Raw genomic sequence first — 23,156 nt, 5'->3', positions numbered from 1 at the left:
CAAGCACAGGAGCCAAGCAGAAAGACCAAATGAGAACAGGGGAAAAGACTGAGGCAGACAAACAAACGGGCACAAACCCCGCAGCAGGATGGGACGGCAGAGGGACCCCTGAGGTCTGGGGGTCCGGGGCCCCTGGCTGGTCCGAGACGGACACCAGCTTGTCAGTCCGAGCAGTGGAACGGGGCAGTGGGCAGCCGCCTGTCAGCAGTGGACACGATGAATAAAACACCAGTGCGTCTCTTGTTTTTAAAGTACGTCCTCTCGAGATCTCGAGATCTCCCCGAGGTCTCGCTCTTTCTGTTTTTCGAAGACCCGTGTCGGGGCGCCCGCGGCAGGATCGACGTGGACTGAGCCGCCCCCTCCTTGCCCGCCTGGCCTGCCACCAGGGCCGTGGGGGGGGCACCGGCTCGGTCCACACGGCGGGAGAGCCTGGCGCTCCGGTCCGCGGGCACAGGCAGGGCCAGATCCTCCGGGACGTCCCAGAGCAGGTGAAAGGAGGGCGATCTTCTTTTCGAAATTAAAGGGGGGGCCCCCCAGAAACGCTGTTGTTTTTAGTTTTGTTTTCCTTGCTTTTCCTTTCCCGTCATCCTTTCATTTTCTTCTTTTAGCGGTAATTACCGATGAGTGCGACTCTGGAATCGCTGCCAGTTCAAACAGGGAGCAGGAAGCGGGAAGCTGACTGCTTTCCCCCCCAAACTGCTTCATTCGAACCCGGGTGTCATTGGTTCCACGCGTGCCAAGTTGGATACAGGGGCGGTTTGCTGTGCAGTTTCAGGCCTGAGTGGAGCCACCAGCTTCCTAATCTCTTCCCGTTCGGTACACGTTTGTTTGCTCCTAGGCAGCGGCCATCCCCAGAAAGTCACAAAATGAAGTCGCGCGGCGCAGGCAGGTCCCGAACCAGTCACAGGCCGTTGCTCAGGAAGTGTTTTCTGTTTCTGAAATCTCCAAGCGGGGCTGACTGGAGACAGTATCTGGGTGGCAAAACCTTAAATCTGCATTTTCCGAACTCAGTGGCTGCCTGGTTTTGTATGCCATTGTAACTGCCTTAAAGCAAATGACTTTCTGAAAGCCGTCCTCTTCAGTGGTCATTTTTAGTGTTGAGCTCTTTGGAAGGGGGGTTGCCACTGATGCTGCCGAAGAGGGTTTTGGGGGGGGTCCAGGGCCAGCCTGTTACTTTTCAGGACATCGGGGAAAGGGAAGATGTGTCATTGACGAACGGCCCAGGCTGTTGGGTCCCGATCCTGGAGGGCGAGTGCTTGTCCAGGTTTTCCATGTCTCTTTCCCACAACAGCACCTGCAGCCCAGGGAGGAACTGCCAGATTCATCCAGTTGAGCCAGTAACTAACTGGGTTGGTTACCAGTAACCAAGAGACGGGTTATAACAAAACCCTGGATTGCCTCTGCGTCGGGATTGGACATCCCCAATTTAAGGAGTTTTATAAAGAGCATGGTCATTCAGAAAGAACTCAAGCTGGACAAACAGACTCTAGTTTTGGAAGAGCTGAACACTTCCATAATAATAATAGTAATTGCTTACACTTATATAGCGCTTTTCTGGACACTCCACCACCACCAGTGTGCAGCCCCACCTGGATGACGCGACAGCAGACATAGTGCGCCAGAACGCTCACCACACACCAGCTCTCAGTGGGGAGGAGAGCAGACTAATGAAGCCAGTTCAGAGATGGGGATTATTAGGAGGCCATGATTGATAAGGGCCAATGGGAAATTTGGCCAGGATGCCATGGAATTTTTAATGACCACAGAGAGTCAGGACCTCAGTTTTACGTCTCATCCGAAGGACGGCACCTGTTTACAGTACAGTGGCCCCACTAACACCTCTTCCAGCAGCAACCTCAGTTTTTCCCAGGAGGTCTCCTATCCAGGTACTGACCAGGCTCACACTGCTGAGCTTCAGTGGGCTGCCAGCTGTGAGTTGCAGGGTGATATGGCTGCTGTAAGGAATTCCTTTCTCAACTGGTCACGGATGTTGTGAAAAGGTTAAAAAAAAGTCTCGTCATGCAAGGAGTCCCGTTTAGTTTTTTTTGTAAGTACTTTTTGATTGAAAAAAAAAATGCGCAAAATCTCCCAGAGCAGAATCGCAGGCTTGCCGCGTTGCCGAGCCAGAGGCCTGATTCCCAGCGCCGTTCCCAGCAGCAGCACGTCTCCTCGGTGGCCCTGTTCCGTTTATTTTCAGTGGCACAACAATGCGGTCCGGGGTGATCTTTACCTCGGTCAAACGCTCTTTGAATTCATGTTAAGCAAACAATCCAAAGGCCTAACAATGTGTTTTTTGGGAAGGATTGAATAGTTGCAGGTTCCTGCTGCATTGAAGTCTGTTCCTTTAGATGCAGAGAGGTGGAGGGGAGGAACCAGAAACCAGGAAAAGAGCTCTGTGCTTTTCTTCAGCATTGTTATGTAATGCATTGTTAACAGTTATACAAAATATTGCTTTGATGTCTAAAAAAATAAACACTGGGGGGTCAGTTCTGATCCCCTGATATCTGTACAGAAAGCATGATTTTTTTTTGCAGTCCAGATTTAACCTGTGCATTCGGTCTAAGTTCAGATCTTGCTTTTCTCCTTTTTCCTGCTTGGTGGCACAGTGTTGCCGTTCTCCTGGCAGTGAGCAAGCCGACAGCCTGCTGCGCTGGTTTCGGCACTGACTGGATATGGACTGGATTGCAACAACAGTCATTGCTCCATTCCTCTGCCACCTCTCCCCCCTGCTCCTCCAGGGGCAGTTTTAATTAAACTTCACGCAGTGTCAGCAGGAACGGTATTCCCTGATCATTATTTCTAAGGAATAAAAACTGCCCCTCAAAAAAACGTCTCAACTCTGACCTGCGGCGTCTTGTGTGCTGGTAGATTGCTTTGGAGCAGAATGATGCATGTGAGTGATCAAACTGTTCCCTTCATAACCAGAAACCTAAAACCTGCTCTGAGCTCTAGGTGAGACTTCTTACTCTTTGCCTTCGTAGGGACTCGCAGCCTTTCAGCTGCAGTTTGTGTTTCAGTAGTTGGCGCATCTCGAAAACGTTTCCCTTTAATAAATGGGGAAAGAACCGTCTAGCCTCAGAGCCCGGTGTGGCAGCACCGGTTTCAGGAACGAGGACAGCATGTGAAGAGTTGAGAAGGGAGGGTGGGTCATGGGATCTCGACTGCGGCCCTACAGCGTGTGGCGGAGCAGTGCCCGAGCGCTTGGCCGGTCTCTGTCGGGGCCGCCTGGCCCAGGGTCTCTGTCCGAACGCTTTCCGCTCTCGTCCGAGGGATTTCACCTGGGGTCTCTGGGTCTCCGCCCTTCCAGATCCTGGATGAGATCGGGGAGCACGGCATCCGCATCTACCAGCTCCCGGACGCCGACTCGGACGAGGACGAGGAGTTCAAGGAGCAGACGAGGGTGTTGAAGGTGAGGGAGCGAGAGAGACCGTGCCGGCAGAGCCTCAGAGCAGGAAACTGACTTTTTCTTTTCGTCGTCTTATAATTATTTTTCCCCCCCCTCCACCCCTACCCTCTGTCTCTTTCGTACTCCTTCTCTTCCTGCGTCTCTCTCCCTGCGCGCACCCCTCCCTTTTCCTCCCCGGCCCTCGTCTTTCTCTCCCCCTCCCCCTCTTAGGCCAGCATCCCCTTCGCTGTGATCGGCTCCAACCAGCTGATCGAGGTCAAGGGGAAGAAGATCCGCGGCCGGCTGTACCCCTGGGGTGTGGTGGAGGTGGAGAACCCCGAGCACAATGACTTCCTCAAGCTGCGCACCATGCTGGTGTGAGTCACCGTGGCGATGGGGGGGGGTGCTGAGTGATGTCACTTGGGCTCTAGAATCTTCTGGAAGCTCAGAGCCACATCCCTGCAGGTCGCTGGTGGCTGCACGGCCCGGGATAAACAACCTGAGTAAGTAAGGTGGAAGGAGGGCAGAATTCTGCGCCGGGCACATGGAAGCCCGTTTGCTCATGTGGATCGGTTCCGCTCTGTGTCAGTCAGGTAACTGCCAGCTGCTTAATTGTTTTATTGAGGGGCCGCAGGGCCTGTCTGCCGAGACTCTGGAGCGCAGTCTGTGTCCTGTCCTCCCAAGACTGATCTTAAATCGCCCCCTAGTGTCGGAGGAGACAAATGGCCTCTTTTGCTGAACGGGTAGAAACGTGTGCATCCACAGACTCAAGGAGGCCCTGCTGGTCGAATTGTCCGAATGCTTTGCGGCCCATTACCTCGGGGGGGTTAAGAATGCTGAGGCTCTTGAGTCGCTCGCCCGGTAAAGATGCTAGCCCAAGCAGTCAAGCTGAATGGCCCAAGTGTCCCGGGACAGAGTCTGGATCATGTCGTGGGAGCGGGGAGTCAGGATCCTGCTCTTGGGTTCCAGATGGGCGCTGGGGGGGGTCACGTGCCTCTCCTCCGGCTTCACAGAGCATCCTGCTGCAGTGGCGCCCTGTGGCGGCGGTGTTCTGCACTCTTCCTCTGCGGTGTTTTCCTGCCCCTTGACGCTGCTGCTGCTGCTGTTCGGGTCGCCGCCGGCCGTCTGTGTGAGTCACACTGTCGCTCTGTTCCAGGACCCACATGCAGGACCTCCAGGAGGTGACCCAGGACCTGCACTACGAGAACTTCCGCTCCGAGCGCCTGAAGAGGGCCGGCAGGTGAGGGACAGGCGCCCAAAGCCCAGTGCTTCCACATGAATCGGACGGGCCCATTCTGATTAACGTCCAGGGTGCTGCTCCACCTGGCGCCTGCAGGCCGGCGCTGCTAGAATCTGGCTGTGACGTCACCAGAGCTCCCAGCAGCCCCGGCGCTGCTGGAGTGGGAGCCAGGATGGATGTGATATAATGGTGCTGGTGGGGTGGGGGAGTTCAGCACAGTAAACCATGTTTGCTGGTTCATTGCGCCTTGCCGTGCAAAGGAATGTTGTCGTCCTTGCGTGTGTGTGTGTGACTAACAGAGTGAAGAGTACCCTGTGGCAGCTGTGTCGCACGTTAGCAATGTGCATGAGAGCTGTTCCATCACTGCACATGAACTGCTGGGCTGCAGGGATCAAGGAGGGGGTGGGGGGTAATTTCGGGCCCACCCAGCCGTGCGGGGGTGCCTCCAAGCCGACCGGAGGGGGTGTTGTGACGCTGCCCCTGCCTTGTTTCGAGGGGCCCTGGGTGGTGCTGCCGTGGCTCAAAGCCGCGTGTCTCTCTGTCTCCCCCTGCAGGGCGGTGGAAGACGAGGTTGTGGATAAGGACCAGATCCTGTTGCAGAAGGAGGCTGAGGTGAGTGAGGGTTGGGGCGAAGGGGGCGCGAGGAGCAGCTGAGCAGCAGAGGCTGTGTGAGGAACGCCCAGTGCACCCCTCCGGACTGAGATACGAGGCAGGGCGAGTGTGGCTAATGAGCTGCATGCAGGCTGACACACGGTGAGAGGTTCAAACCGCAGACCCCTGGCGAATGCTGGTGCTGGTCTCCATTTTCCGGTGGGATTTAGCTCCTTTTAACAACGGATTATGGGCACTACAGCAGCTGTAGTTGTCGGCGCTGCTGCCTCACAGCTCCCGGGGTCCCTGGGTTCGAATCTGCTCTCCGCTGCCTGTCCGTGTGGAGTCTGCGTGTTCTTGACAATCCCCTAACCAGGATAATCACTGAGCCCTTTACTTAAATTAAACCAACAAGTTTCGTCCTTCCTGTTCGACACTTGATTTTAGGTTCCAACCACCCAGGCGTTTTGGATGCCGAAAACAAAGCGTTGAAGTGCACCCTGTTATTGGCTGGTGTGGGGGATCCCCAGGGCCGGAGCTGGGAACCCCAGTGTTACAGATGCCATCATAGGGAGAACTAGAACCAGGGTTCAGGGTTCCCAAAGGTTGTTCCGCTGCCCCGGACTGGAGGGAGGAAAGGGACGCAGTAGCAGCGCCTGTGAATTTTTGAGGGGCAGGATTAGGGAGGAACTGCTTGGATAAATGGCTTTGTGATGTTGACAGGCAGCAGAGGGCCTCCTGTTCCCTGATATTCTGCAGTCCCAGCCTGGTGGAGTGTAAAGACTCCCAAGTCTCCGAATTTCAGAGAGTGGCGACGGGCTGAGTTCGTTCTTCGAAAATTAGCAAAATCTTTTAGGTTTGTTTTTAAGAGGCAGGGGAAAAAAAAGAACATAAAATCCGATAAAGACATAAACTCAGATCTAGCTAGAATAGTCGTGTTACTCGGTTCTAAGTCAATAAAAATGTCTCAAAGGAAGAATAGTGAAGCTACTAAAACAGAAGCCCGTTTGGTAAAGAAAAAGATCACAGTAGCTCTGCTGATGTATTCTGCACAGCTCCACTAGAGGGCGCACAATCCCTCTGTTCACTACAGGACGGCCTTGCATGTGTTGGTTTGCTTCTTCACATGTAGTATAATTGTTTTAAAACATCCTGCCCAGGCATGTTTCTCCTGGTGCTCTGGTCCCTCCCACCTCACAGAGACACCCTGGTTGGGCTCGTGGGTGTTTCCGAATTCCCTGTACATGTGCCCTGCGGTGGACTGGCGTCGCATCTGGGGCTGGGTCTTCCCCTGGCGCCCTGTGCTTCTGTGTTCAGCTGCCAGGATCCTATTCAGGAATAATATAAGCGGCTTCTGGATAATGGAGGAACAGAGCCAATTAGAAGGCAGGATACAGGATTGTATCAAATCAATTCCATCTCCTAGGCTCTCAAGACGCCATTGCGCTGTAGAGCAGTATGTAAATAATTAATTAATATTTAGCAGTTTTGCAATTAGGGTGGAGCAGAGGTGAGCACTGCTGCCTCGCTGCACTGGGATCCTGGATTCAATTCCTGGGGTGCTGTCTGTGTGGAGTTTGTATGCTCTGCCCTTATTCACATGGGTTTCCTCCCGGCGCTCCAGTTTCCTCCCACATTTCCAAAGACATGCTCGTAGGTTAATTGGCTTCTGTTAATTGGGAATATTGGCCCTGGAGTGAGTGAGTGTGTGTTTGTGTCTGTATGTGCCCTGCGATGGAGTCCCCCACAGCCCTGAATTGGAAGAAGTGGTTTGGAAATGGACGTTACTGGTGGTTAACGACGGCCCCTAATAATTCGCGTTGGCCCCAGAATCGCCCGGCCTGTGGAACCTGCTCTCTGACCCGCCCCTGTCTCTGCCCACAGCTGCGCCGGATGCAGGAGATGATCGCGCAGATGCAGGCGCAGATGAGGAGGAAGCCGGCGGACGAGTGAGGGGGGGGTTGTCGGCAGCGGAGGGGGGGGGGGGCGGGTGCGAGCCGTCCTCCCCCTGCACAGCGACGCAGGTCAGAGCGCCGTCGGGTCGCCCGCTGTTTGGAAGCTGCTGTCGATCCCCGAAGCTCCTCGTGGACACGAGCTCTGGTCATTTTCCCACTTTCAGTACCAAGACCCTCTCAAGTCATCGAGCAGGAAGTAGCTCCTTTCTCTGCCTGTGTCTGGCAGCTTTAAGGATGTACTGCGCTGCAAGAGATTGTAAGATTGTAAGATCACTTCATTGGTCATGTACAGTATCTTGCATTAGGAATGTGTCTTTTCGCAGACCCCAGCTTGCTCTCCATGAGACACACAGACAGGGAGAGAAGCTGGGGGTCAGAGCGCAGAGTCAGCCATTTATACGGCGCTCCTGGAGCAGTTGGGGTTCAGGGCCTCGCTCAGGGGCCCAATGGAGTAGATCCTCTGCCAGCCGCGGGATACGAACTGGCAAACCTCCCAGCCACAGGCGCAGATCCTGAGCCACAGGGCCACCGCTCCGCCCGAAGGGTGCTGTGGGCTTCAGCCCGAGCAGCCGGCAGCGAGGGGGATGAGCCCCAAGCGTGGCTGTAGCTGGTAGCTCAGCCCCGCTCACAGCAGAGCCAGGCCAGCTGGCGACAGTGGGGAGCACTGCTGTGATTGGGGCATCATTGTAATGTGCCAAGGGCAGTACCATCCCGCTTTGAGTTGGCACAGCTGCAATATGCCAGATGGCCACTAGATGGCGCAGCATACACATTTATTATTATAATATAATAATTGCTCACACTTATATAGCGCTTTTCTGGACACTCCACTCAAAGCGCTTTACAGGACTCACCTCCACCACCACCATTTTATGATCTTGTTGTTCAAGGAGGTAGTTAATGGGGAAACCAGTTCAGACGCCACATGTACTAAGATAACAGTTACTGGATTGTCCTTCTTTGGTACGCTTGTCCGGCCTCATTTTGAATCTTCCATTGCCTCCCGTTGCGAGCGAGTGCTGCTGTTGCTCAGGGGTTTCTGCAGCAGCCTTTCAGGGCTGGAGAAAAGACCGCCGGCGTGGTGCAGCACAGGGAGTTTCTGCTCCTGCGCCAGTTCAGCCCCCTCCCTGCCGCTCGCCTCCGTCCCAGGGAGGGATGAAGCTCTGCGGGCCGTCGGGCTCTGGTCTCCCCTCCTGCGCTCCGTGATGACGGAAACCTCTTCCGTTGTTTTTTTTCCCCTTTGTTAAACAGCAGAGCCAAGGCCACCTCTGTCCACCCCCGGCTCCTCCCTCCTGCGCGCCGCTGACAGGACTCCTGCCCCCCGACGCCCCGGCGCCGGGGCAGGGGGGCCCCCGAGTCCGGCCTGCCTCCGCGACGCCACCCGCAGCCTCTCTCCCTCCCTCCCCCCCCGTCCGTCTCCTTCCCGGCCCCGAGAGGCCCCTGCAGTCCCAGCAGCTCCGGCTCGTCTGCTCCCGGAGCCCCTCTCGCGCGTCTCATTCCGCTGCAGCGGGACCTGGGCCGCGCTGAGCGCCGTGGCCGGTCGCCGCCGGCGGGGCGTGCCGTGTTTCGGCCTGTCCCAGCGCCCGGACCCTCACCCCGATCCCCCACCCCCCCTGGGCCTTGCTGTGAGATCTGCCACAGCAGGACCTGGGGGCAATCCCAGAACCCTCTGGGATAAATCCCGCAGATGGAAAAGTCTTCGGCTGAGCAGTGGGGCGCTGGGAGGGGTGGAGAACCAGGGCCTTCCCCGGATAGTACTGTTAGTTTTCCCCACCGGAAAGCAGCTTGCAAGTCATCGTTCCTGTCTGCTCTGAGCCTCCCTCTTAGTTCCCCTTTTTTATTGCAAACCGTTTTCTTGGGAAGCTCCGCTGCTCTCGTTTCCCAGTCGCTCGGAACGCTGCGTTTTTTGGGGGTTTTCAAGACATTCTCTCGAAAGCCCTCAGAAAAATGACGCGTTCAGCCAGGCTGCAGGCCGAGGGCCCGTGCTACAAACACCCCCAGGGGTCTGAAAGTGACGGGCTGGGACCCCCTGCTGCAGGGATCCTGGAGGGCAGGATCCTGGTCGGTCTGGGGGTCATTTTCCCCAGATCCCTTAAGGATCATGGGTCTACAGCAGGGCTCCCAAAGTCCAGTCCTCAAGGGCAGCACCACAGCGGGCTTGGCAGGTATCCTTACAGTTAAGCCAGTGGGTCAGAATTAAATAAGACCTAATTGGCGCACCAATTAAGCTTTCATTGAGCTAATTTAACCCTCGCGCTGAGGAGCTGTGCGGCTGATGTTTCGGGGCGCCTGCAAACCTGGGCTGTGGCCCTCGGGGACAGGACACGGGGACTCTGGGACACGGGGGGGCTCACTCCAGAGAAGGATTGGACAAGCAGGTGAATCCGAGCTCCTTCATAGGCTCAGCGTGGGAACGGGAGGCTGTTTGATATCTCGGTATGGTGTGAAGTCTGCTGCCCCTGCGCTGGGTTCCTGTGCCAGGGCCAGACTGGCGCATGCTGGCACCCCCAGTCCCCTCTCCCGCGGGTGCTGAAAGCAGATGGCACGGTCAGCCCTGGCTGATGGGAGCATCACGCAGATCCTCCCCCCCCGCCACCACGTTCTCGTTTGGGATCGGTACGCGTTTCTTGCGAGCTCGCTTTGTCTTCGCTGTCAGGGAAGAGAGAAGGCAACCGAGGGCCACGCTGCACGAGAAACACCTCCACGTTTTCCTGATATTTCCTTTGTTTTAAGCCCCGTCTGCTGTGAGGGTGCCGGATGTTGCCGGTTGTACCGCGTTCGCGGTATCGGGCTGGCACAGAGCTCGGGGACGGCGCTCTCAGCGCGGGGGGAGGTTTAGTTGCTTCTGAAGGCAGTAACTGGCGGTGCAGGACAAGACGGAGGAAAGGCTTATCGCAGCAAAATCCCGACTCATCCTCTGCAGTTTCTCCGTGAGCCGAGGGTGGGCTGTCCCAGGCTGTTCCAGATCCCGCGCTGTCGGAGCTTTGCAGCCTGGCCCGGACACTCGTCGGACCGGACCGGACCGGTCCTGGACTGGCTCTAAAAGACTCCCGTTTTATCGAGGAGGCAGGGCGCTGAAAACCCCCTCTCCTTGTTGAAGAGGGGCCGGAGGAAAGTGACAGCTTGGCGTGAGTTTTTTATTTTTTCCCCGGGCGTTGTTTTCCAGACGTGAGCTCTGTGCCAGCCCGCGGCCGCCGCCACTGTGGCCCGGGACCCTTACCCCTCCGGGGCCGAGCCCAGGTCTCCGGCGCTGGCTCTCTGCGCTTCTGGGGCCGGGCCGGACCGGGTCTGTGTTCTGTCAGACTTCCCGTGTGTCTTTATTTTATTTTTTTCGGATTTCCACACTACAGTTTTAATAAGAACCTTTAACAATAAAAGATTTGAAGAGAAGAACGCAGTGGGTGTCTTTCCTTTGGCTCTTGTGGTTGATGGGGAGTAATTCTCCTGTCCTGCGACCTCGGTGCTGGTGCCTGTTCCCTCCAGAGCTGACGTGCTGGGCAGCCGGACTGCTGGGGAGCCCTGTTGGCACGTCGCTGTACCCCAACTTCGAAGAACTGGTGGACTGCAACACGGTTTACGCAGGAGAGGGAGCAAAAGGGCCTGAAATGTAGTCAAATGGAGTGAAATGCTACTGAGGGACAGTATAGCCTGGCGGGTCAGTCTCTGGACTTGTGGCCGGCAGGTTGTGGGTTCGAACCCCTGCTGCAGACCCTGCTGTTGTCCCTTGAGTGAGGTGACTGACCCCAGAGGCTCCAGTCCCCCAGCTGTTGGAGGGGGGACCTGTGTTCACTGGGACTGGCTCGGTGATGGCCTGCTGGACACTGTGGTCAGCAGGATGAGCTCTGGGCCACTGTGGCTGGAAGCCAGGAGGACCTGCCTGCCTGCTGTGTGACCGAGGGAGATGCACTGGGCCCTGAGCCCCCTGGTCTAGAGGCCACAGACCATGTGTTCATGCCTCTGCTCTAAAGCCCGCCCCCCTGGCTGGACCAGGGTCCCCCTCTACTCAAACACTGGAGTCCTGAAGCTGCTTGATGCTCATTTATAGTTTTAATTCTCAAGCAGAACCTCCAGCCCACACGTCCTCACTCACCCTCCGGTCAGCGATGCGGCTGTTTGTGTGGTCACTCCAGAGTTCGCTCCACGCCCAGGACACCGGGATGAGCTCTGGACCAACCCCAATCAGGCCGAGTAATCACCTGCTGCAAGGGGTCCCCAACACTGGTTCTGGGGAACCCCTTCACCTGCTGGCTTTTGTTCCAGAATAATTCTCTGCACTTCTATGGCACTTTTCTGGACACCCCACTCAAAGCGCTTTACAGGTCATGGGGATCCCCTCCACCACCACCAGTGTGCAGCCCCACCTGGATGATGCGCCAGTCCGCTCCCCACACACCAGCTCTCAGTGGGGAGGAGAGCAGAGTGATGAAGCCAGTTCAGAGATGGGGATTATTAGGAGGCCATGATTGGTAAGGGCCAATGGGAAATTTGGCCAGGACGCTGTGGTTACACCCCTACTCTTTTCGAGAGACACCTGGGATTTTTAATGACCACAGAGAGTCAGGACCTCGGTTTTATGTCTCATCCGAAGGACGGCGCCTGTTTACAGTATAGTGTCCCCGTCACTATACTGGGGAATTAGGACCCACACAGACCGCAGGGTGAGCGCCCCCTGCTGGCCCCACTAACACCTCTTCCAGCAACAGCCTTAGCTTTCCCAGGAGTCTCCCCTCCAGGTACTGGCCAGGCTCACCCTGCTGGGCTTCAGTGGGCTGCCAGCTGGGAGCTGCAGGGTGACAGAGCTGCTGGCTCTTCCTCTGCAGATGCTAGAGATGATGGCGGAGGTGCCTTCTGACTCCGGTGTTTCCCTCAGCAGCCCCAGATCGCCTCCTGAGTGGGAAGCATGCAGTGGTTCCAGTTAAGCCCCTCGGTTTTTCGGGTTCAGCGAAGCAGGGGGGCTGGGCAGAGGCGTCCTCCACTGTACCGACCTGCTTGTAGGCAGAGGGGCTCCGCAGGGGCGCCGTGCTCTTGCCCGTAGTCCGTCAGTACACGCAGCGGGATAAAGTATAAATGTAAAAAGAGAAGACGAATCGGTAGGACCCCCGCATGTCTGTCCGGCTCAGGCGGCTGCAGGAATGAGCACTCTTGCAGACTCCAATCGCACGGGGATGATCTTGCGCTTGTAGCGCGAGTGTTAGTCTTATCAAACAGCGGAGAAAAAAACAGCGACCTGCCAAACCACAGATACCTAAAAAAAGGAGCACAGTCTCGGGTGCGTTCCTAGCCTTTTTTTCTTTTACTGTTCTCGTCCTCGGCGTTTTCTGCCGTTAGCCACCAGCTGTAACCCCGGCAAGCGGCCGCTGTCAATCACCCCACCAGCAGGGGCGTGATTGGGTGAGCGCGGCGAGGGCGGGGCCCCGCGCCGCGGCGGCCAATGGGGAGGCGCTGCGGGCACGGAGCGCTACCGTGCCGGAGCCGGAGCCGAGCAGGCAGCGCACACCGCTCGGCGCAATGACCACCAACGTCAGGTACAAGAGCCGCATGATCAAATCCGGTAAGCAAACACATCCACCTGCCGGGCAGTCGCAAGGGTTTCGTTCCTCGGACGCCGCTCTCGAAGCCGCCGCCTTGCTTGTGTGTTCTAATGTCATTCCCCTCCTGTCTCCTGCTCTCCCGTCCTGGGGCTGGGAATGAAACCGCAACGCCTGTGCGCGTCTGGGCGTCGCTTCGCACCCCGAACCGGTGACGCGCGTCTGCACCTGGGCATCCGCCGCGGCCGCCGCAGAGGACGGGGAGGTGAGTACGGGGGACGGGTCTGGGCGGCGGGGGCGCGCACGGCTCGGACCCAGCCCGCCTCAGCCGAGCCCCCCGCACCGCGGTCCGGGGGGCGTTTGTACTCTGCTGCGCGTCTGCTGGCGATTTTCGGAGACGGGCGAGGCGCGGGCGGGGGGGGGGCTGGAAAGGTGCGGCCAGGTTGCCCCCCGGGGGTGCGGGCACGTCATCGCGCGGTGGCTTGGGGGCCGGGCTCGAGGCATCCTTTTGTCTCGCGCCGCGGTCCCTTGCGAACAATGCGCACGGGGCGGCCGGCCGGCGCGTGGCCGCAGCAAGGTGACAGCGCTCGCTCCGCACGCGTGGGGCAAGAGGAGGGAGGGTAAACAAACCGGGGTCCCCCTGCGCACGCACACGTGCTGAGAGCGCTGGGGGGAAGCGGTCCGAGGCTCGGACCTCCAGATGTGCTGAGCGGGGCGATGACGTCAGCTCGTCTCGGTCGCGGGCATCAGGGAAGCAGGTTGGTGTGACAAGCTGGGGTGAAATCGCGCCTCACGCCGTTTGAAATGAAGCCGCAGTGCAGCAAGTCTGAAGAATGATCTGACAGAGGAGTGCGATTCTTGACGCAAAGCATTTGATCAGTTTTGTCTGTTTTGGACACTGTCTGATAGTCGGTCACCGTGAGCTGTGTGCACTGTTACTGCGTCCTGGGGCTTCGCAGTATTCTTGCAGGACTGTCCTGACCTGAGAAGGGAGCGGGTATGAGCTTGTCTGGACAGTCTGGAGCTTGCAGGGGGCAGTGCTGACCACTGACCACTGACCGGGAGCGTGTGCCTCTCCAGCAGGGCCATGAAACAACTCCAGCTCTACAGACACTGAGAGGGGCTTTCTTGTAAACTGGGAGATCTTCCTTTAAGGACTCCACAGGGCTCTAGACTCTTCTAGTGGAGTTCAGTACACTGACACAGCCCAGTCACAGGGCTCTAGACTCTTCTAGTCCCTGTGGAGTCCAGCACACTGACACAGCCCAGTCACAGGGCTCTAGACTCTTGTAGTGGAGCCCAGTACACTGACACAGCCCAGTCAGTGTCAGTGTACTGGGCTTCACAGGGCTCTAGACTCTTCTAGTGGAGTCCAGTACACTGACACAGCCCAGTCACAGGGCTCCAGACTCTTCTAGTCCCTGTGGAGTCCAGTACACTGACCCAGCCCAGTCACAGGGCTCTAGACTCTTATAGTGGAGTCCAGTACACTGACACAGCCCAGTCACAGGGCTCTAGACTCTTCTAGTCCCTGTGGAGTCCAGTACACTGACACAGCCCAGTCACAGGGCTCTAGACTCTTCTAGTGGAGCCCAGTACACTGACACAGCCCAGTCACAGGGCTCTAGACTCTTGTAGTGGAGCCCAGTCCACTGACACAGCCCAGTCGCAGGGCTCTAGACTCTTGTAGTGGAGTCCAGTACACTGACACAGCCCAGTCACAGGGCTCTAGACTCTTCTTGTCCCTGTGGAGTCCAGTAAACTGACACAGCCCAGTCACAGGGCTCTAGACTCTTGTAGTGGAGTTCAGTACACCGACACAGCCCAGTCACAGGGCTCTAGACTCTTATAGTCCCTCTGAAGTCCAGTACACTGACACAGCCCAGTCACAGGGCTCTAGACTCTTCTTGTCCCTGTGGAGACCAGTACACTGACACAGCCCAGTCACAGGGCTCTAGACTCTTCTTGTCCCTGTGGAGTCCAGTACACTGACACAGCCCAGTCACAGGGCTCTAGACTCTTCTTGTCCCTGTGGAGACCAGTACACTGACACAGCCCAGTGGAGTCGTCTAGTGGAGTCCAGTACAGTGTTTTTTTTCTCTAATGTATTTGACTGTGTTCATATCTGTTACTATACTGAGGGGAAGGCAGAATCAGTTTGAATTGCAAACGATCCTCAGCCACCTGTTAGTGGTGGGTGTGGAGGTTTTAGTACCTTGGCGTAATGCAGCGTCACAGATGGTGTTATCTGCTCGGCACTTCTTAACCTCTCACTTGCAGGCCTGTATCTGCACTCTTCCGGATGAGAGAGATCAGTGAACAGTGCTGGTTGCATCAGCCCTTGTTCTTCCCCCACGTGGTGCAGGTGTGACCTCGGTATGTCTCAAGCAGTGTGAAAGAACAGAAACAGGTTGCTGAGGGACTTTGTGCAGGCTGGCTTAATAATAACATCAACTGTAACATTGTCTGCAGGCACCTGAGCCCATTTGAACAGTGAAAGTTATTTGAAGTTCTGCAACTTTCATTTTCATGTCATTGTCTTGGGCCTCAAGACATTGTGTCTGTACTCCTGCGCAGTGGCTGCAGTCGGTGTTTGTACTCCTGCGCAGTGGCTGCTGTCTGTGTTTGTACTCCTGCGCAGTGGCTGCTGTCGGTGTTTGTACTCCTGCGCAGTGGCTGCTGTCGGTGTTTGTACTCCCGCGCAGTGGCTGCAGTCGGTGTTTGTACTCCTGCGCAGTGGCTGCTGTCGGTGTTTGTACTCCCGCGCAGTGGCTGCTGTCGGTGTTTGTACTCCTGCGCAGTGGCTGCTGTCGGTGTTTGTACTCCTGTGCAGTGGCTGCAGTCGGTGTTTGTACTCCTGCGCAGTGGCTGCTGTCGGTGTTTGTACTCCTGTGCAGTGGCTGCAGTCGGTGTTTGTACTCCTGCGCAGTGGCTGCTGTCGGTGTTTGTACTCCTGCGCAGTGGCTGCTGTCTGTGTTTGTACTCCTGCGCAGTGGGCTGCAGTCGGTGTTTGTACTCCTGCGCAGTGGCTGCTGTCGGTGTTTGTACTCCTGTGCAGTGGCTGCTGTCGGTGTTTGCACTCCAGGGAACGTGTTCATGATGAAAGTGAGACATGCTGATCTCTATTAATGGGAGGAGAGTAGCCTACTGTGCCAAGATGATTACCATATATTTGACTAGCAAAAGAACAGAGACCCCCTGGATATTCCTCACTCAGTAGTTACATAGCTGCTAGAGACACTCAAAATACCTTTCCTTCTGGCAGTTGAAGCCAATCAAGAAATAGCTGAATGAGATCCAGGGATCAGTTAAGTACTATTTACCAGACAGATTTGATGGGCCAGATAGCTGCTCTTTGTCTGTAACTGTTCTTGTGGTCTAGGTGTGGATCGAGCTCCTGCTTGTGACTGTGTGGTGTTTGCTGTTACAGTCGTGCACAGTGCGAGTCGTGAAAACAAGAAGCAGAAATGAAACAAGGGCAAGGTAATTTAGCTGGACCGTTTTCTCCAGACAAGGGCATTCTTCCATCTGGCAGTGAAATTCTGGTCTCCCTGGCAACTAGAAACAGAGCGAAAGAGAGGACCGGTGCGATTGCGAGGCCACAGCAATCTGCAGACATTTCTCTTCAAGCCACCAGGCTGTTTGTGCTGCCTGTGCGCCGCAGGATTGCGACACGATTCAGATGGGCTGCGTCTGAACCCCACGACCCTTGCATGACTCGCACATGACCTTTGACCTCTGATTTGTCCCCGCCCGTCAGAAGACCATCTCATTCTTAGAAAAACACGTAGTTTAAGCGTTTATTTCGGGTGTGCAAAGTCTTCTCTTCCTTTTAGAGTAGAGAACATGCATCTTAAAACAGGCTTGCGTAATAGTCCACGTCACGTGGGGATTAAGAAATCGGTGATATTGTTTTTTTAGTGTAGAATCGCCGTTGATTTTTACTACACCCACTGGGCCTGGAACAGGTAACTGTGTGCACGGTGCAGAACGAGGAAGTGCACAGGCTGACTCCTCCCCCTCCCCCTGTGAGCCAATCGCCTTTTAACACATCACAGCTGCCCCTCCCCCAGCTGTTGGGAGAGGGGCATGTCCTGTGTCCCTGCAAAAGCCCAACACCTGCAAAAGCCCAGAAGGCCACATGCTTTCACTTAAACGGTGTGCTTATGTGCGTAAATATTATAGTAAAAGGCAGTACAGTGGCACATTCTCGCAGCACTGGGGCCCTGGGTTCAATTCCTGGGGAGCTGTCTGTGTGGAGTTTGCATGTTCTCCTTGTGTCCATGTGGGTTTGCCTCCGGGTGCTCTGGTTTCCTCCCAGAGTCTAAAGACATGCTGCTGGGTTAACTGGCCTCTGGGAGAAATTGCCCCGGTGTGGGTGTGGGTGTGCCTGTCTGCCCTGCGATGGACTGGCGTCCTGCCCAGGGTGTATCTTGCCTTGTGCCCGTTGTTTGTTGGAGGCACCGGCTCCCCCACAGCCCTGCGTAAGGCCGTGAGAAGATGGAAGGATGTTCTGATGAGAACAGTTCCTCACGTACATGCAGCGGTGTAGAAGGAATGCCGGTCAGGGTGGAGGTGCTTTTTAATGCTGTGAAATAGGTAGAGACAGTCCCCCAGCTCGGAGCGGTCCGACGGCTCTCCCTGGCCGTGGGCAATCCTGCTCCATCCCGTCCTGTTGCCAGGTGAGGAGGACCGGCCGTTCCAGAATTTCTTTCCGAGGCTCGCTCCGGGATTCCGGGCGGCTCTGGCGTGGGCGCCTGTCTGCTCCCGCTGGCTCTGCAGCGGCTGCTGCCCTTGTGCAGAATTCAGCACCTGCAGGCTCTCCTCTGCCTCCGCAGCCCCGTGCTGCAGGCGGCTTTCCTTCAATAAGACATGAAAGGAATTCTCGGAATGCCTTGCGGACGCAAACACACGTGTTTACAGAGGGAATTCAGACGGAGGGAGGGGGGCAGGGGGCTTGGGCAACAGGCTCAGGTCTGGGCTCAGGAGCAGCGCTGGTCAGCAAGACAGAGCCTTGCAAAGAGAGACGCCTCTCTCCAAGGGCCTCCGGCTCGCGCACTGCAGCCAAAGCCCTTGTTGATGTTTGTCAGCGCCCGGCGCAAGACGTGTGCTCCGTCCGGAGCTTCCCCAGAATTGCCCAGATGAGTTTTGAAGGTTCAGGAATCCGAGAAGCGGGCCCTTCAGGCGAGGGCCGTGCTCTGAGCCTGGGTCTCTGGCGAGCGTGTGGCTCTGCACAGCCGGGGAGGTGTCTGCGATAGCTTCAGCTGCGGTGTGTAATTCAAACATTACACAAAACCTAAAGTGGATTGCAGCATTTAAATACAGGACAGCAGACACACAAAACGGGAACCTAGAGTAGCAGGGAGTGGGAGTTGGTGTTTCGTCTGCGATGGGTTCCTCCCCTGCCGTAGTCCGGCCAGGCACAGCTGCGCGGTTCATGGATTAGTCCGCGCTGAAGCGTCCAGGGGTGCCCTGGGGCTTTTCCACCTCGACTGGCATTCAACTGCACAGGACTAAAACAAACCGGCAGAAAAGAAATCCAGTGTCTCGCTTTAACCTGGTTACCTCTGATTTACCGCGCTCCGGGACAGAAGGCCGAGCGCCTGCACCATGAGTTACAGCGCGCTCAACCCAGACGATCAGGGGACTGTGTTTCTCACACCAGCCCCACAGTCACTGTCCATCTGGCCTGAGACACTCCTGCCTCTCGTCCAGAAATGAGCTCTGTGCTGTTAGACAGGGCTGAGGGAGAGGAAGTGTCAGTATTACAGCAGGACGCAAGAACAGTTACTAACAAGAGGCCTTGCAGCCCATCTGGCCTGTTCGGTAGTCTGTAGCGAATTCATCCCAGGATCTTGCCCGGCGGTGTCCTGAAAGAAGCCGGGGTATCGGCTTCAGCAACATGGCTGGGAAGCTTGTTTCATAGGGTAAAAAAAGTGGCTCCTGTTCTCAGATTTAAATGCACTGTCACATAGTTTCTACTTGTGTCCTCTGGTTCATGTTTCACGTCTTCAGAATGGACGTGCTCAGTCCATATTCAGTGTGTGCTCACTCTGTGCTCAGTCCGTATTCAGTGCATGCTCAGCCTGTATTCAGTGCGTGCTTAGTGCATGCTTCGTCTGTGTTCGGTGCATGCTCAGTCCATATTCAGTGCATGCTGAGTCTGTGCTCAGTCCATATTCAGTGTGTGCTCACTCTGTGCTCAGTCCATATTCAGTGCGTGCTCAGTGCATGCTCAGTCCGTTTTCCGTGCGTGCTCAGTCCATATTTGGTGTGTGTTCAGTCCATACTCAGTCTGTGTTCAGTACATGCTCAGTGCGTATTCGGTGCATATTCAGTGCATGCTCAGTCTGTGTTCGGTCCATATTCAGTGCATGCCCAGTCCATGTTCAGTCCGTGTTCACTGCATGCTCAGTCCATGCTCAGTCAATATTCAGTGCGTGCCCGGTCCATGCTCAGTCCGTATTCAGTGCGTGCTCGGTCCATATTAAGTAAGTGCTCAGTCCGTGCTCAGTGCGTGCAGTCTGCATGCTGCTGTGGAGTGTCACCTGCCCAGTCAGGCTGCAGCTCTGGATGACAGCGCTCTGTCTCTGTAATGCACTGACTGTGGACAGTATCCCAGCCAGGGCAGTGAGGTCTGCCCAGAGGTCTGTCCGGTGTCGCTCTGTCCCAGGGCTGCTCCTGAGATGTTCTGGGGAGTCGTCATCCTGCTGTCCTCTATGTGTTTCAAAACTGCACATGGAAGCCGGGGAAGGGAGTGGACGTGTGACTGGGCTCAACCAGGGGCCAACCGGGCTCGGCACGGCTCGGCTCGGCTCGGCACAGCTTGGCATTGGAGTGTAAAGAGGGGTTCCCAGCAGTGTCTGCCGTGGGAGAAAAAAAAGGATCACCGAGTGACAGCTAATTTATCTGTCCAATGAGGAGCAGAAATCCCCTGTCTTGTCCAGGCTACGGGAGTGAAGCAGCTCTCCTCCTTACAGACGTGACTTTTTAAACACTCCATTCCAGGTGGAATAAATTATATCAGATCCCTTTAATATTCCTAACTTCTTCCCTCTGGAAAAGGTTTTAGGGCTCCCAAATGTAGATCAAACACTGTAGATGCAAATATTCACTTGTTCCCCTGAATACAAATAAACGGCAAGGGTTAATGCTATTGCATATGAACCATCAGTGTACATACAGTGGCGTTTACCCTGGTACAGTATAAACCGTTTATGCTGTAACAAGCTATATGGTTAATAAGTCATGACGTTTTTTGTTGTTGTAACACATGTGCAATAGGTGAGATGTGTAATGTTTTGTGATGTATTCAGATGTACAGAAGCAACGTGCGAATATATAAGAGTTCCCCTAGAGGACAATAAAGTTTATATCACCTTAAATAGTAAACATAGAGACTGCCCGAGGAAGAGCTTTGTGCTTGAAACGCGCTGCGTTGGATGTGGGGTGTTGTGTGCTGTTTGCTCCTCGGGCTCTGTTCATTGTTTCGCGCCCGTCGAGGTAGCAAGTCTTTTCTCAATCAAGTGGCTCCCTCCCGCGGCGAGGGACGAGGGCGGACGGTGTTCGCCCGTGACCCGAGGATCCAGCTGCCGGGAGACCCTGGGTTTCTTTCTGAACACTTCTCCGCGGTCGAAAGCACGGGATCTGCCCTGAAAAACACGACCGCAGGCTATCTGTGCCAATGGTTTCGTTTATTTGCGTCCCTCCCAAAAACAAAACCCCACGTGCAGAATTTCCGGTTCATTACTTCATGGTGTCATCTAGCAGGGCTCATTGTAAACGCGCGAGGAGCCAGACGTCAAGGCGTGAGACCGGTCCTGCAGCGCATCGCTACGAGACAGCATTTCAGCCCTGAAAATGGACGTCTTGTGGGTGCCCACGTTCTTGTTTGGAGTTATAATACTGCGGCGAAACCCCGCTAACTGTGGCTGCCCGTGCACGGCGGCGCACCGTGACGGTTTCACGACACGAGAGTGGGTGTGAGTGCTGGGGTGCCCTCTCCCTGTCCTGCTCTCGCAGGCAGTGAGGCCTCTGCCTGTGCTGGCGCAGGTCGGGACAGCAGGCTGCTTCTTAGCGAGAGCCTTGTGTTTTTTTTTTTACCAGACCGGCAAACACTGGGCCTCTGTTGTGCTGGAAACCCCAAATACGAGCTGGAGACCTGCGCTGTTGGCAGGGTGCGACTGTAGGTGCTCCTCTTCCTGTGGAAGGAATGTAGCGCTGTGTTTTCAGAAAGCTGAAAGCTCTGATTGTCATGCGGCGCGCGCCTGTGTTTCAGGGCACGTGTGTGCGTGTGTGTGTAGGGGGAAGATCCGCGAGTGTCGTGTGAGCTATGAGTCATTGCCTCAGTTCCCCACTGTGAATCTCAGGTGCCCCGGCAGCTGGGGAGTGACTGTGCGTGTCTGTCTGGAAAGGTTTGTGTGTGTGTGTGGTGGTGGTGTTGGGGAGGGGGGGGGGGCAGGCATCGCCAAGGCAACAGAATCCTTCAGTCTTCAGGGCTATTGTGACATCACAGTGAGACATCTGCTCCATTCATGTGTGTTTCCAGCACCCTGCTGAGTGCTCACCCTGCCTTCTAGACAGACATACTCACTGGCCCCAGCAGCTGGTCCCGAGCCCACCCTCAGCCCCCTGGGTCACAGCCGCCCCCCCCCCCCTCCCCAAGAGGTCGAGTTGGGATGCTGTAAGCCAGAGCGCCTTTGCCCTCTATAAGGGGGTCTTTATTGTTTTGAGCTAGGCCACTGTGTTGCTTGCTTCTGTAATTGCTGACTTGCTGACAGCATTTCTTGGGGCTCAGAAAGATTTTTGACATAATTTCTTGGGCGGTGTGGCGGCTCTGTGGCTCAGGATCTGCGCCTGTGGCTGGGAGGTTGCTGGATTCTATCCCGTGGCCGGCACAGGAATCCTACTCCATTGGGCCCCTGAGCAAGGACCTTCACCCCAGCCGCTCCAGGGGCGCCGTATAAATGACTGACCCTGCGCTCTGACCCCCAGCTTCTCTCCCTGTCTGTGTGTCTCACGGAGAGCAAGCTGGGGTCTGCGAAAAGACAAATTGTATCTGGCCAATTAAGTGATCTGATCTCATTTAAAAAGAGGTGTAGGGCGTCTGCTGAGGTTGTTTTTCTCAGCCGCCTCAAACAGGACCAGTGTTCCTCTCTTTTCTTCATGCTCTCATTGCTGCTGCTGCTGCTGCATTATCATTCATATTATCAGGCCAGGGCTGGGCTGGCAAGCAAGCCAGCTGTCTCATTATTAATGAGCGCTGTGCTCCTGGATGGCGTCATTCCTGGCTCTCCGCTGCCCCCTTGTGGGACAGAAGAGAATTGTTCCGAAGCCCGGAGCCCTTCGACACAAAGACCTTTCCAGCTCCCTCTGGAACAGGCCTGTGGGTGTGGCAGCGCTGCCCTGGCAGGTGATGTATTGGGAATCGGTTCGGCTGGGAGCTCTGTGTAGCTGCAGTGGACTAAGGCTTCGGCTTCAGCAGGGAGTCTGGAAGCAGCGGAGGGACTGGGGGCTGTGATGATTTGGGGGTACGCAGCACAGCCTGCAGAGCGGGAGCTGGGTGGGTACAGGCTGGGGGAGAGCCGGGGGACGTCCTGCATCCCTGACAGAACTGGGGCGCTGTTTTCCTCGCAGACTTCAGCCACATTGCTGGTAAACCCAGCGCACTGGCGAGCGCTAAAAATAAACCAAAAACCGAATAAAAAGGAACCAGTCTTTGCGCTTTGATACCCACGTAGAGCAGGAGTAGGAGAGTCAGCCTGGCTCACCCAGACCCCTGGGGGCAGGAGCCTGCGCACACCGGCGCTGTCGGACCGCGTGTGAGAGCCCAGGGCTCGTGATAAATCCCGGGCCGGCTCGGGCTGCTGTGCAGGGGGAGTGCGCGCACCCAGCCCGCCCCCCGCCTCACTGTGTCTGCTGCTCAGGCCGGTGACTGGGAGCGCTGGTCCCCACGTCGTCTCGCGACTGGGACCAGCACAGGGCACGCCAAGTCGGGCACAGAAGCCAAGCAAAATAATAATCATAATTAATAATCATAATTAATAATAATTGTTTACACCCTCCTCCACCACCAGTGTGCAGCCCCACCTGGGTGATGCGCCAGTCCGCTCCCCACACTCCAGCCCACAGTGGGGAGGAGAGCAGAGCGATGGAGCCAGTTCAGAGGTTTATATGCACAGAGATGTCTAAAATAAACACTTCGGTGTCGATCCCTTTGCCCCGCAGCCTGATTCCTCCAGCTCAGTGAGGGGCCCGCTTCTCAAGCGCAGACTTCCTTTGCAGTGCGCGAATAACACAGGCCGCCATCGCGGTTTCCTCCTGCCGGCAGCCGTGAAAGAACTCCGTCTCGGATGAAAGCTCGGGCTGTTCGCTGCCGGCTGCGCCCCTCGCCTCTGCACATCCCCCCCCCCTCCCCTCGGAGGCAGGAAATTCCACTCGGCTGGCCAGAATTCCAG

At 56.1% G+C, this 23,156-nt stretch overlaps 1 protein-coding gene across 3 annotated transcripts in view; it reads left to right on the top strand.

The window, feature by feature from the left end:
• Positions 1-10,564, top strand: part of LOC148641403 (septin-2) — a 33,031-nt gene extending 22,467 nt beyond the window's left edge. For 2 of the 3 annotated variants that reach the window (XM_088618308.1, XM_088618310.1), the window contains exons 8-13: positions 3,308-3,409; positions 3,617-3,762; positions 4,542-4,625; positions 5,180-5,237; positions 7,101-7,240; positions 8,423-10,564. In XM_088618308.1, the coding sequence (XP_088474434.1) occupies positions 3,308-3,409; positions 3,617-3,762; positions 4,542-4,625; positions 5,180-5,237; positions 7,101-7,169 (459 nt within the window). In that variant the 3' untranslated portion in view covers positions 7,170-7,240; positions 8,423-10,564. The remainder of the gene's footprint in view (positions 1-3,307; positions 3,410-3,616; positions 3,763-4,541; positions 4,626-5,179; positions 5,238-7,100; positions 7,241-8,422) is intronic. The other variant, XM_088618309.1, reaches the window with a different exon arrangement.
• Positions 10,565-23,156: the final 12,592 nt, after the last annotated feature.

Source organism: Lepisosteus platostomus, chromosome 24 (assembly GCF_059453375.1).
Source record: "Lepisosteus platostomus isolate fLepPlt1 chromosome 24, fLepPlt1.hap1, whole genome shotgun sequence".
NCBI classification, from domain to species: Eukaryota; Metazoa; Chordata; class Actinopteri; order Semionotiformes; family Lepisosteidae; genus Lepisosteus; species Lepisosteus platostomus.
The sequence above is the reverse complement of the archived record's forward strand: the minus strand, read 5'-3'. Positions and strand labels throughout refer to the sequence as shown.